Here is a 14,271-nt window from a genome sequence, read left to right on the forward strand (position 1 = left end):
ATAGAATCGTAGAACTGTAGAGCTGGAAGAGACCACGAGGCTCATCTAGTCCAGCTCCCTGCAATGCAGGAATCGAACTGACAACCCAGAGATTAAGAGTCCATATTCTACCGACTGAGCTATGTATCACTCTCCTTTCAACGGATATGTACATACTGCTAGTATCTAAAGAAATTCCTTCCAGTAGCACCTTAGAGACCAACTAAGTTTGTCATTGGCATGAGCTTTCGTATGCATGCACACTTCTTCAGGTACACTGAAACAGAAGTCACCAGACATATATAGTGAGAGGCTGGGGAGGGGTATTACTCAGAACGGGGGTGGGAATGGGCGATTGGCTGATAGATGTAGTAAACCTGTTGACGACTGTTACCGACTGCAATTGGTCTTGCAGGAAAAAGCAAGGGGTGAGATTGCTAAAAATAGCTTAATCACGTATAATTTTTTTATTTTGTTTCGACTGGCAGACCAACACTGCTACCTACCTGTAACTACTGCTTATATCTATTTATTCTTAATTATGCAAGTGCACATTGATAATTTATTTTTAAAGTGTGCGGTTATTTAATTGTATCTGCCTGCCACCTTCCAATGGAGCCCTTCCTGCTATCAAAGAGTTCCTGCCGTCAGAAAATTCTTCCTAATGTTTAGTCGGAATCTCCTTGTAACATGAATTCCATCTGCTGTATGTAGATAATAATTCACAACGTGCTGTGGGTTAAACCACTGAGCCTAGGGCTTGCTGATCAGAAGGTCAGCGGTTCGAATCCCTGTGACGGGGTGAGCTCCCGTTGCTTGGTCCCAGCTCCTGCCCACCTAGCAGTTCGAAAGCACATCAAAGTGCAAGTAGATAAATTGGAACCGCTACAGCGGGAAGGTAAACGGCGTTTCCGTGTGCTGCTCTGGTTCGCCAGAAGTGGCTTTGTCATGCTGGCCACATGACCTGGAAGCTGTACGCCGGCTCCCTCGGCCAATAATGCGAGATGAGCGCGCAACCCCAGAGTCGGTCACGACTGGACCTAATGGTCAGGGGTCCCTTTACCTTTACCTTTCCCTTTCAGGGCAGCTGTAAAGACTGCATGCATGTGGAATGTTTAGGATAATGTGTTAGGCATTTATTGTTACCCTTATTACAAGTGAGAACCCACAACAAAATGTTGCAGTGTGGAGTGTGCCAACCAGCCAGCCAGCCAGCCATTCCCTCTCCCCAAGAAGCACTCATCATCCCAGGCCCTACTGCACACCCTAGTCCTCGTCATGCTGTTCCCTGCCCTGTGCCGCAATAGCGCTTTCCCCCTAAATATTTTTTGTTGGCGCTTCAGGACTCCCTTGAGTATGCTGACAACCTCCTTGCTCCTGAGCGGACCATTTCATTCACCAACAGAGTTCACTAGAGGAAGCTGTTATGTGTTTATTGCTTTTTTAATATTAATATTGATATTGATGTGGCATTTATTGGACTCGACGCTGAGCTCTCCCCCCCCCCCGGCTAATGCTTTTAAAAGTTCTTTAGCTTACCTGTGGATTTCTGTAAACCGCTTTGAGCACTGATGTGATGCTCCAACAGATCACTTCCAGGGGCATATGGTTCTTGGGAAGGAAGGTTCCTTACCCTTGGCCTGCTTGTTTGAAATGGCAGGTTACATTTTTCAAACAAAGAAACAAACCAGCCTACTAACCCAGAAAACTGCAGGAGTAAAGTGGCAAAATCTGAAGCGGTATACGGTATACTTGCATTCAGTGCCGGATTTGCGTATAAGCTAAACAAGCTATAGCTTAGGGCCCCACTCTCTTGGGGGCCCCAAAAAAATTAAAGGAAAAAAAACCTGGATGTACATTTCCAAAATATAAGATAAAAAACAAATAAAATAAAACTTACATACAGCAACAGTGTTTTGTGTTGTGTAGGCTCCTATGATGTAAGTAATGGGCCCCGTCTGCTAGCCTGCTCCCTAAAATATCCCTGGTTTGCTCATTTCTATATATAGGGTGCCTACATTCTGCATGGACTGGTTGCATGCCAAAATGGCTTTAGATACCTCTTAGGTCCATATATTAGCATATAGCATATATTCAACACAAAAAAAAAACAGTGACAATTTGTTGTTGACAAAGGACAGCTGGACATATAAATGGCCCTATTACCTTCAGTAGCTTAGGGCCTCACCAAACCTAAATCTGGCCCTGCCTGCATTCAGTTTTCCCTGTTTACATGTGAGAACAGAAGCATGCATGTGCGGAAAAGGTGGAGTAGTGGCAACTTTGTCCAACGACATTCATCATTGTGTCCGACCGCACCCATTGTTGTGAACGAAATTTAGCTGGTGGCAAGCTGGTATGTTGACCAAAAAGCCACATTTCCATAACACAACGGGTCCTTGCAGTGGAAAAGGAACATCAGAACACAGGACAGAGGCACTAGCATTACAACTGTGAAAAGCAAGACAACACAACCCATGTCTGAATGTGCCCGGTGTTGCCACTTTATTGCCTTAGCGCAACAAAATCAGGACAGCCACACCGCCTGGGACATTTGTGGTATGAAGAGTCCCAGGATTTCAGCAGGAAGTGAAAGGAAATGCCCAGATTGGAAATGAAGCAGTATACCCGTCCTAAAATGTTTGCACGTGCAAATGGTATTGAGAGCAGGTTTGCTCAGGTATAATCATGAGCACAAATCTCAGGTAGCATAATGGGTCAGTGTGCCTGGCTGTTAAGCAGAAAGTTGGTGGTTCAAGCCCACCTAGGGATGGCCGTGGGCAGGATTTGTGCATTGCTGGGGGTTGGACTGGATGACCCTCGGAGTCCCTTCCGACTCTACAGTTGAATACAGAATAGGAAAGATGCTTGGAGGGAGCTGCTCCCTTTTCGTTCATAATTTCTTCACCCCACACTTTCCAATGGAATATCCTGCCACACTTTCCAACCTACAAAAAAAGCTCCCTTTACTTCAGTGGATTTGTCAAGTACTTGAATCCTCTCTAATAGCCCAAACCTCAAGTTGTGGTCCATGCTTGATTCCCTCTCACAGAGCATTGACAACATGGGAGCATCCTTGGGCTTCAACCCTAGACTGTATTTACTTGGAAATGAGCCCCACTCAACTCAGTGGGAGTTGCTTCTAAATAGACATGAGCAGGATTGCATTGCTGAGGTTGCCACTCCTCTCCTTCACTCAAAGACATCAAAAGGAGTCATGTGTGGTTTGTGTGTGTTTTTTGTTTATTAAGGGCACAGCTCCGTGGTCCCCCCCTCCACTGTCTCTCACACAGCACCGCGGCACCCGCACCAGCTTCATGCGCTCAGAATCAGCGGTTGTTGCTCCTCGGCCATTTCCTCGCCCGGCGAGATCTCGTAAATGACGCAGAGGGACGAATACAGGCAGCCGACAAAGGAGACCACGCTGGAAAAGTACATCACCCCATTGGCGCTGCCCACGGCAGCTGTCAAAGGCCCCATCACTATGGAGACGAGGATCTGAGCCAGGAAATACTGGCAGCTCAGGAGGGAGATGTCCACCCCCATGCCTCTTTTGGTGCCGTCTTCATTCGATCCTGCGAACTGTTCAGGGGACAGGGGAAAAGGCCTCTGGTTGGAAAACGGTTTCTCTGCAGAGGCGGCTGGCACCCCTTGGGAGTGGTGGGACGGAGCACAGGGAGGCCAACCATTTAGGAGGGCTGCAGGTTTTGATACCCGTGAAATGGAAACAACCGCCCCACCCCCCACTGCGATACATTGGGAGCTGCCAAACCCGAGGCTCACCTTTTTACTCTGGTAGTAGTCGCACAGCAGCGAGTATGGAAGCGTGCAGAGTGTCGAAAACAAAATGCCGTAAGTTACGCACAGCGATAAAATGACGTAGACGTTCCGCGACAGCGTCGCCAGTCCTGTGCCAAGCCCGAAGGCGAGGTAGGCTATAAAATACAGCGTGCGGATGCTGAAATATTCCTCCAGTTTTTCCAGGGAGGCTGTGGAATAAAAAGGACGTTGGCTATTCTCTCGAGCAGATCCGGCGCGTTTTGCTGTGCCCAAGGGGCAACTCCAATTGCGGCATCACCTCCCAGCTAGATGGCAACGCTTGGGGTGGGGGGAAGATGGGAGACCCTCTAGAAGTTGTGAGACTCCAACTTCCATCACCCCCAGCCATTAATACTAATGTAGAGTAATGGCGGGAGTTGTCCAGCGATATCCAATGTCGCCTCTCCTTTGAACATTCATCTGTTTTGGCCCCTACTCTCTGGTGCTCTCAAGACAGAGGTTGGATGCTTATCTGTCATATATGATTTAGTTGAGATTCCTCCATTGCAGAGGGTTGGCCTCGGTGACCCTTTTGGTCCCTTCCAACTCTACAATCCTATGATTCAAAACTGCTACTATTTACATGCGTGTTGGACTGCAGTGAGGGATCCAGATGTTGCTTTCAAACATGGGATGATGGGAGCTGGAGCCCAGCAACATCCGGGGGGCACAGTTCCCCCAGCCCTGCCATCGTGTATAAGAAATCATTGTTTTGGTGTGGCAGCACCCACCCTTTGGAACTCCCTGCCTATTGACAGAAGTGGAGAGTGGCGAACCTGGGCTTGCAGCAGCAGCAGGGCAGAGGGAGGGGGGTGGCAGAGTGGCATGGGCATTGGGCAAGCTGCAAAGGTTTGGCAAGAAGAAAGGGGGGTGCTTGCAGAATGCTCTCCCCAGGAAGGCACGCCTGGTGCCATCATTCATTCTAGGTTCATTGGAGTAATAATAATAATAATAATAATAATATAATAATAATAATAATAATAATAATAATAATAATAATTTATTATTTATACCCCGCCCATCTGGCTGGGTTCCCCCAGCCACCCTGGGCGGCTTCCAACAAAATATTAAAATACAGAAATCCATCAAACATTAAAAGCTTCCCTAAACAGGGCTGCCTTAAGATGCCTTCTAAAGGTCTGGTAATTGTTGTTCTCTTTGACCTCTGGTGGGAGGGCATTCCACAGGGTGGGTGCCACTACCAAGAAGGCCCTCTGCCTGGTTCCCTGTAACTTGGCTTCTCGTACTGTCTTTGGCGAGGAGTAAAGGGATTGGGGCTGTGGGCAGGGGGTTCAGGGGTGGGTGGGTAGGTGCCTTGAAGGGCAAACTTGAGTAGGAGCATGAGCCCCATGTGTTTATACATTCACATTCATGAATGTGCACAGACGTTATGCAAAGCCGTGGCAATGTTCAAAACCAGACTGCATGTGCCCTGCAAAAAAAATGCTCCATGGCGAAGGCCGGAGCAGGTTTTGTACCTGAATAGAAGGCGGCGCTGAACGCATAGATACACATGCCCCAGCAGCCCATGGTGACTCCGGCGTTGTACTTCTGATACTCTGCAGAATCGTGAGGGGCTTTGGGGTCCCCTTGGAAGACCACCTCTCCCATGAAGTCGGTATAGAACAAGAGCATCCCTTCGAAGGAGAGCCAGCCTGGGGGAGGAATCGGAAGACAGTGAGGGAGGCAGCATGGTTTGGAAGGCGAGAAAACCAAGCGGCGGTTATGCAAGGCAGCGTGGTTCCAAGGACGTGGAAACCCCGGGGCTATATAGAGAAGCAGTGATTTGTATAAAGAAAAATGAAATTGATCGAGTAACACTTGCAGAAAGCCAGCCCGTTTGCATGGGGCTCTTGACATCTGCCCTGAAGTTTCTCTGATGGCACCACTACCGTTTAACTTGCAGTCTCACCCATTCCACAATGCTGGCACTGTTGTTGACATTTGCTGATTGATAATAGTAGGGCTTGCCGATCAGAAGGTCGGCGGTTCGAATCACCGTGACGGCATGAGCTCCCGTTGCTCGGTCCCAGCTCCTGCCAACCTAGCAGTTCGAAAGCACGTCAAAGTGCAAGTAGATAAATAGGTACCGCTCTGGTGGGAGAAGGTAAACGGCGTTTCCGTGCGCTGCTCTGGTTCACCAGAAGCGGCTTAGTCATGTTGGCCAAATGACCTGGAAGCTGTCTGGCAGGGCCGTCTTAAGCATATTGGGCGCTGTGGTGCGAAGATCGCTCCGGCGCCCCCGCCCCACCCCGTTTACCACCACGGCTGTCTGGTGGGTGCAGCACGCAGGGCCCCCATGGCGCCCTGCACCACCCAGCCTTGCCTTAGAGCCAGCCCTGCTGTCTGTGGACAAACGCCGGCTCCCTCGGCCTATAGAGCGAGATGGGTGCCACAACTCCAGAGTCGTTCGCGACTGGACTTAACTGTCAGGGGTACCTTTACCTTTTATGAATTAGGTACCAGGTTGCATCCCTAAGGTTTTCCCCACTAGTTCGAAATTGCAAGGCCAAAAAGGCTGTAGATTCTTTCAACCCTCGGCTCTTTTGTGTGTTCCTCTCTCTTCCACGCTGTCCGGGAAGTGGCTTTTCCAGAACAATCAAGACAGCATGCTTAAACTAAAACAGCCAGTGCCACGCATCCAACAAATAACTGTGAAAGTGGCGAATAATAATTTGAATGGGATGCAAATAAAAATCAACAAAAGGATGAAGGAGAAACTCAGCTCAGTACAAATTTGAAGATGAATCTGCCATATTTTCACTTTCTTAAATAATATGCGAGCCAAACACAACTATCCTTCAAAATTCGTACTTATCCACATTGTGCATTGCAGTTCTCACAACAATGTATACAGACATGCAAATACTATGGGAAAGTGTGCATTTAAAGATGTGTCCATTTTTAAAAACCGTTATTTAAATGCAAATAGCTGCAAAATTTGGAGAACTGAATTTAAGATTGGAAAAATAGAAGGAACTGGGAGAATCAAAATGGACAGAGCCTCCCATCCCTGTGCTGGCAGTTTCAGGTGCCCAGAAAATGTACTTTGTCCACTACGGTTAATAAGTTTAAAAACACACAGAGACAGACACATTTTATCCAGTAGCTCTGTTTGGCAGAAGTCAGCCAAAATCGGGGCCTCATCTTGGGCAAACGTTGAAGACCAGCAAGTGGCCCTGCAAAACTACTGCTTTGGAGGCATTGTGAAGTCTTGGGACCACAAATGTGCAAATATAGCCAAAGCAGGATCAACTCACAGGTTTACCTAGGAAGTGGTTGATGCAGAGGTTGCGCAAGGGTTTGGGCATCCGGCAGATGGTTGAGCAAAGGAGCTTCATTGAAAGTGGCTGCTCAGACAGTTCGCTCGATCCGTTCAATTCACTCTCGTACTTGACCCCGTTCAGCAAAATGTTTGCTACCTGCACCACAAAGAGGATTCCCTGATCGGCATTCAAAAACGTACAAATAACATGGAACGGGAGCTGAGCAGGAAGAGCAAAAAGTCTCCGGAGTAAGATCTTTTTTCCAGACTTGATTTACAGTGCTGTTTCCCCCAGTAAAATGCACTTGTGCCCCCAGCGTGTCTGCGTGGAAAGTGCTGTTGAGGTATTCAGTGATACTGTACCCTTAATTAGAAACTTCCTCCATCCACCTTTGGCTTTCAATGGCTTTCTGTGCTGTTCAGCCCAGCGTTAACTGATGAATTGCTCCTTTACTACCCCATAACTAAGTAAGTTCCTGTACCCCACAAGGACAAAACATTTCATTGCAGGTTCCCCTCTTGAGAACAAGAATAATGGGAGGAAATCAGCCACTGAAGCTGGGGCAGGATTTAACCTACTAAGGATAAGAGAGGAGGTTGATTAAGCAGCTGAACCAAACTGGAAAGCATTATAGACAGAATCAGCAAGAAGGAAACTTCTAATTCAAGTTGCAGGGGCCTTTTGCTGAACTTGACTACTAAATAATCATTTCCACCACTCACCTGTTGGCTGAAGGTTACGTTCCTTCTCCTACTGCTCTCGGGGAGATTCCCTGTGATAATATCCGGGATGGCTAAAGTCTGCGGTCTTTTCAGGATTCCCGACGACCGTGGTTTTATCGCGTCCAGGGAACCCACCCTCAGGCCGTCTCCCTCTGGCCCAAGCACCCCGACATTCTCTCCTGCTTCGAAGGCGGCACTTTCGTGGCAGTGGAATCCTTCGGGGGCCCTAGGGAGGCTGACACTCATGCCCTGCCGGGGCAAGCTAGCCGGGATGCTCAAGTAGCCATCGTGCCCTGCCGTGAAGCAGTCGATGAGCACGCTGTCAATATTCGAGGTCCCGAAAGATGAGGCGAACTCGCTCAGCCCCGTCAAGGAGTTGTCCCGGCTGATGAGGCTGCCGTACTTGGGCGTGAGCGGGCTGAGCGGGGAAATGGGGCTCGTGAAACTGGCATACAAACGGACGGGGTTCTGGGCCGTGAGGTTTTCGTTCCCGCAGTCCTCGAAGAGAAGGGGCGGCGAAGGAGGAAGAGGGAAGTTGGGGCTCTTCATCACCTTCTTCAGCTTGCTGAAAGACTGCAAGGGCCTTTCGGGAATGCTGACTAGAGTCAAGGCAGTCGCTAGCGTCAGCGTGATTGAGGTAAAAATGTAAATGACCCGGAGCTGGCCCCCTGCCGCCCTGCCGAAGCCAGTCCTGTCCCAGTTGATTCCTCCCACAACGTAGCCAAAGCCACCTCCGAGACCTGCCAAGAGGAGAGGGGAACAGAGTTGAAATCGCCTCTCGCAGGCACTTACGAAGCTGCCTTATAACAGTTCATGTCATTGGTCAATTTAGCTCAGTATTGCCTACACTATCAGGCAGCAGCTCTCCAGGCTTTCAAACAGCGGGTTGGACTAGATGACCTGTTGGGTCACTTCCAAGGCTACCATTCCATGATTCTAGAGTTCTCTCACAGCCCTATCTGGAGATGCATTCGGAGAGCCTGCTTGGTTTAGTGGTTAGTGTGTCGGACCAGGACCCGGAGACTGGGCCATGCAGTCTCTTAGCCTAACCCACTTCACAGGATAATAATAAAAATTCCTTCCAGTAGCACCTTAGAGACCAACTAAGTTTGTCATAGGTATGAGCTTTTGTGTGCATGCACACTTCTTCAGATACACTGAAACAGAAGTGTAAATGCACACGAAAGCTCATACCTATGACAAACTTAGTTGATCTCTAAGGTGCTACTGGAAGGAATTTTTTTAATTATTATTTTGTTTTGACTACGTCAGACCAACACGGCTACCTACCTGTAACTACCACTTCACAGGGTTGTTATCAGGATAATATGGGTGGGGGAGAACCATGGACACCACCTTTAGATCCTTGGAAGAGAGGTGGGTATAAACATTATACATAAATGCCCAGAGACTTAAGAGGCTGAGCTATGATGAATCATAAAATTGCCCAGGTCAGGTCTCACCTCTGCCATGAAAATGCCTAAATGTCCTTACACCCACATTTTCTTCCTCTTAGCTTTATCTGTCCATCTGATACCGGTAATGCATAATAATCCAGACTTATCTTTCAATGTTGCTGTAAGGAGTGCTTTTTTCCTGGGGGGTAAGCATACCCCTAAAGATTTTGTGGATCTAAGTTTGTTCTGATTGTGGAGCAGTATTTCAATATGAGTAGGAAAATGAGAGTACCACTAAGCATTTGTTTGGGGGGGGGGGTAAGCACTGGCTATTAGGATTATTTAAATGACTTGAATTTAGTTAAGCTCAAGGCAGCATACATGGTTCTGCACACACCCAACCAGCCTGTGAGGTAGGCTCAGCTCAGAGATAATAGCAGACCCAAGGGTACCAAGCGAAGTGTGGATTTGAACCCAGATCTCCCATACGCTATACTGTCTCACACTTTACAGCAAAATAATATGTGTTATGTCTCAGAGCACTCTAAAATCACCAACTACGTTTAAGAACTTGCCCTCCACTTTACTTTTTCCTCCTCCCTCCCTGCTGTTCCCTTTTTCCTTGCTTGCTGTGACATTTCGGTTTGTAAACCCGAGGGGCAGAACCATCTCAGCAGCCAATCTGGGCATCTTTTCAGCTAGAGGGCCAGGTCTAAATGCTGAAAATAAGCCAACGCCCAGCACTGCCATTGCCGATATGCCAAAAACCTCACCAGCTAGCAGCGCGTGCATGTTGAGTCCTCGGTCCTGATCCGACGGGCTGCACACGTCCATCATGTAGGCATGGCTGGGGTTGTCTGCAGAGTCGGCACAGAAGTCCATCAAAATGACTCCGCAGATGGTGAACGCAATTCCCCACTTGTGGTCACTCACAGTGTCGGTCAAGGCCGTGCCCATATCCCTGCCGTTCAGCATCAGCGAAAGGCCCATCAATGCCCCTGAGGAGGAGGAAGAGGAGGAGGAACCAAATCAAGGCAGCCAGAAAACAGCAAAGAAGGCTCGGGTTCAAGTTGGTACTTTTTCATGAGCCACACATTGGTTGCGTTCCCTTCTGGGCAACTTTCCAGGCGTCACATGCCAGTGGCGGATAGAACAACAGTTGTAAATGTTGCCTTGGGTCTGGAAACCAAGCTTTATGAAGAACGGTTGGGGGAGTTGGTTGTGTTTAGCCTGGAGAAGAGGAGACTGGGAGATGACATGAGAGCCATTGCCATGGACTGGTTGGTAGCAGAGGAATGGTGGGAGGAACAAGCTGCGGAACCCCCAAGGGAAGAAGGCTCAGAGCCCAGGGATTGGTGGTGGGACAAGGGTAGGTGGTCAGAGGGAGACAAGGGAAAAGACTGAGAAGAGGAAGTGTTGTAAGCTGAAGAGTTAACAGGGCTTCGTGAGCGGGGAGAGTCTGTGGCAGAGAGAAGGCCAGAATCGGAAGCTGAAGCAGGTGAGTGAGAGGAGGGATGCCAAGAGGCAGAGTGGAATCAGGTTGGTGAAGAAGCACAGGTGTCTCTCCCTCCTGCTGTGACAAGCCCCTCTCCCTGCTGGTCTCCCAAGAACCAGAAGAGGCATGAAAAGGGAGGAGGAGAGGTTGGCTGCATGCCAACACAGTCTCCGATTGCTTAGTGAAAGCCCCAAGAAGGCAGGGAATTTCAGACTCAGCAACTGATTTTCATGGAGGAAGACTGCTAGACATGAGCTGCTGTACTCATTAGGCCTAAGACTCAAGACTGTGCAGATAGTGTTTTTGCTAAGAAATAGTGAAGTCCAACATTCTGCTGCAGTTCCCACTTGTTTTGACATAGAACAGAAACGTATCTACAACTATGTGCAAGTAAATTCTGATAAGCAATGACTGGGAATTACATCGTGCCAGAATGAAGGGGGGGCAAGGAGGGGAATAAAAGGACAACACGGATGCACTGTAAGTCTGGAAGGCATTAGAAGAGAAGAGGTCAAACAAAGCATCTATTTACCAATTGCCAGGACCAGGATGAAGGGTCTCCTCCGTCCAAAAGGTGAGGTGCACCTGTCGCTCCAGGCGCCCAGCAGGGGCTGTAGCAGGAAACCTGGAAGAGAGAAGAAGGGAGATGGGTCATTCCTCCATATGTGGTGAAAATGGTTTAAAAAAACAACAACACTAAAGGCTTTTGGGAAATGATATATAATGAAATGAAGAAATGTTTAAATGGGTTATTCCCAAAAGACCAGAACCTTTCCTTGAAGATATAATAGGGACAGAAGTTCCAAAGAAGATGACTAAACTAGTTATGTATGTGAAAACAGCAGCTAGAATATTATATGCACAGAAATGAAAAGAAGAAGAAGAGTTTGGATTTGATATTCCGCTTTATCACTACCCGAAGGAGTCTCAAAGCAGCTAACAGTCTCCTTTCCCCTCCTCCCCCACAACAAACACTCTGTGAGATAAATGGGCTGAGAGACTTCAGAGAAGTGTGACTAGCCCAAGGTCACCCAGCAGCTGCATGTGGAAGAGCGGAGACGCGAACCCGGTTCCCCAGATTATGAGTCTATGCTCTTAACCACTACACCACACTGGCTCTCGGGAGGAATGGCCATAACAACAACAACAACAACAACAATTTATTATTTATACCCTACCCATCTGGCCACTCTGGGCGGCTTCCAACAAAAGATTAAAACACAAACACAATCATTCATCAAATATTAAAAACTTCCCTAAACAGGGCTGCCTTCAGATGCAGAAATGGCAAAGCTGACAGCAAAATTTAAAGATAAAAACGACAAACTTTTCACAGAAGAATGGAGGCCTTTTGGGAATGATTTTTAAAAATAAATAAACCACCATAGTCAAATGAAATCATCAGCTGGATTCGAGATAAAAGCAGCGGAAGGCAAATGCTAAGATAACAGTAAATGGAGAAACTTTTAGTAATAGATAAAGATATAATACAGTTGAAAATGTTTCAGTGGAAACACTGTGGAGGTGGGGATTTAGGAAACAATGTAATTATTAGATATGGAGTTTATTTTGAAAATGTTTGGAAATTTCAATAAAAAATTATATTGCCCCCCCCCCCGAAAAAGAGTTGGAAAGAAGAGCATCATCCAGCACTTTCTGACCAGGGAGAGTAAGACAGAGGTCTCAGATAAAGGCCAATCTGTGTTGGGCTGTACCACTTCAGCCTGTGACTGGGGACCAGCAGGAGGGGATTGCCCTTAGGAACTTCGCACATCCATGCAACCAATCCCTGCTCAGAGCAGACCCATCAGAATGAATGGCACTGAGCTAGCTGCCCCTGTTGACTTCAGTGGGTCTACAACACTGAGTAGGACTAGCGCTGGACACAACCCAGCCACAGTTCGCTTTGCCAAGTCCCACCAGTTCCCAGAGCAGTGAAGCTCACTTCCTGAGGATCGGGGCCCCAGAACTCACCCAGTATTGGGCTGATGAACCAGACCATCCCGTACAGCTGATCCGGCAAGCCCATCTGGAGCAAGACAGGCGTCACGTAGGCAGTCTCCATGGCGTAGCTGAACTCGATCCCGAAGAGAATGCACCCATTGAACAACAGTTCCCAGAAGGACCTCTGCGGGTGGATCTCACCAAAGTGGACCCGGTCGATGGGGCAAGGGGTGTTGGGCGGAGGGGGAGGCGAAGGCCGGATGTGTTTCCTCCTCTTCGGGTGCCGCTTGAAGTTGTTGGCCCGGTGGCTGATGTGGCGGGTGACGGATCCAGAATACCCTGCCATCTGGGACCTCCACAGTTCCTGAGACGATAACGTGGGGAAGAGGGCATCGCTGGAAGGGCTCGCTGTGGTGGGAGGAATCATCGTGGATTTGGCCTGCAGAGAAAAGCCAGCGCTTTATCTTTACTTATTCTTTGCAACGTTTATCAGCTGCCCTAAACCAGACAGGCTTGTAATACGGAGTGGTAGTTTCAGCTGCACAGATCTGCCTTCCTGCAAGGCACAGGGTTGGACTAGATGACAATTGGGGATCCATCCCAACTCTACAGGGGGGTGGGGTTAGGGTTTTTTGGTTTTGTTTTGGCCGGGGGTATTCTGTAGCGTGGCATCGGTCGCAACCAAACCATACTTTTAAAGCACGTTGGGTCACATTCAGCAAAACAACTGCGCTAGCTTTGAGCCAGCACAATGAGTTCCTCTAGTGCAAAGTTACCCAGACTTCTGTCTCCAGATGATTTTGGACTACAGTTCCCATCATCCTGTGGGAATGTTGAGGATAGTAGGAGAGGATATATTGATTAGCATTATCCTTCCTCACTCACACTAGTGAGCTAGTAGCAGAGGACATTCCCTTGTACATAGCAGGAAGCTAGTTGATAGATCCCTTAGAACCTTTTGAGTTAAGCAATCCAGTCTGGCTTGTCCAGATTGGATTGTTCCTGGTAAATTCCCTTTGTTCCCTCTTAAAAAACAATAATGGCACAACAGTCTTCTTTTAGAAAGTAATGATAAGGTTTGTGTACATTCAGTTCATAGTATGGTCCTGAAGGCAGGCTTTAGCTTTTAGTTACAGTTACAGAGAAGGGTGTGGGTTCATCCTCTTGTGAGGAATGAGCCCATGTGCTGCTGGCTGAGAGCCAGCACACAGCAAAAGAGCATATCAAGAGAGTCAAGAGAGAAGGGCGAAAGGGGGAAGATGGCTGCCTGACCAGCCCTTTTATGGGGTCTGTCAGGGTCACACATGCAGGGGGAGGATGCTCCAGTCCAGGTGTGACAGGAAGTCCTCCTGGCTGGAGCAACATTCCCCTGTGTGTCCACTCTGGGCCAACAGGAAATGTTGTATTTGACTGCTTTTGTGATGTTAAATCCTATACATCTCTGACCACAGGTCCTGCTAGCTAGGGATGATAGGAGTTGTAGTCCAAAAAGAGCTGGAGACCCAAGTTGGGGAAACCCGGCTCCACTGCAATGGAGCTATCTACCGCTCTCCTTTGCCTGTATGTCCTCCCCACACACACACATCCCTGCCCTAATTCAGTTCTGTGGGGTCGGGAGACTCCCCCAAAGCAGGACGCAGGGGGAGTAG

General features: G+C 48.3%; 1 protein-coding gene across 2 annotated transcripts; it reads right to left on the reverse strand.

Annotated features, from left to right (window-relative positions):
* Positions 1-3,244: 3,244 nt before the first annotated feature.
* SLC45A1 (solute carrier family 45 member 1) lies at positions 3,245-13,052 on the reverse strand. Of its 2 annotated transcripts, none has more exons than XM_035119906.2 (8): positions 12,653-13,052; positions 11,211-11,303; positions 9,957-10,181; positions 7,787-8,526; positions 7,067-7,220; positions 5,277-5,453; positions 3,763-3,968; positions 3,245-3,561 (listed from the first exon to the last, which is right to left on the reverse strand). In XM_035119906.2, exons 1-8 carry the CDS (start codon positions 13,047-13,049, stop codon positions 3,295-3,297), a joined length of 2,259 nt encoding a protein of 752 aa, XP_034975797.1. In that variant the 5' UTR covers positions 13,050-13,052; the 3' UTR covers positions 3,245-3,294. The 2 variants fall into 2 exon arrangements, with proteins under 2 accessions (XP_034975797.1, XP_034975796.1); XM_035119905.2 differs by having other exon boundaries at positions 5,277-5,472; positions 7,062-7,220; positions 12,653-13,049.
* Positions 13,053-14,271: the final 1,219 nt, after the last annotated feature.

The sequence above is a fragment of the Zootoca vivipara genome, chromosome 6 (genome assembly GCF_965207765.1).
Source record: "Zootoca vivipara chromosome 6, rZooViv2.hap1.1, whole genome shotgun sequence".
Lineage (NCBI taxonomy): Eukaryota > Metazoa > Chordata > Lepidosauria > Squamata > Lacertidae > Zootoca > Zootoca vivipara.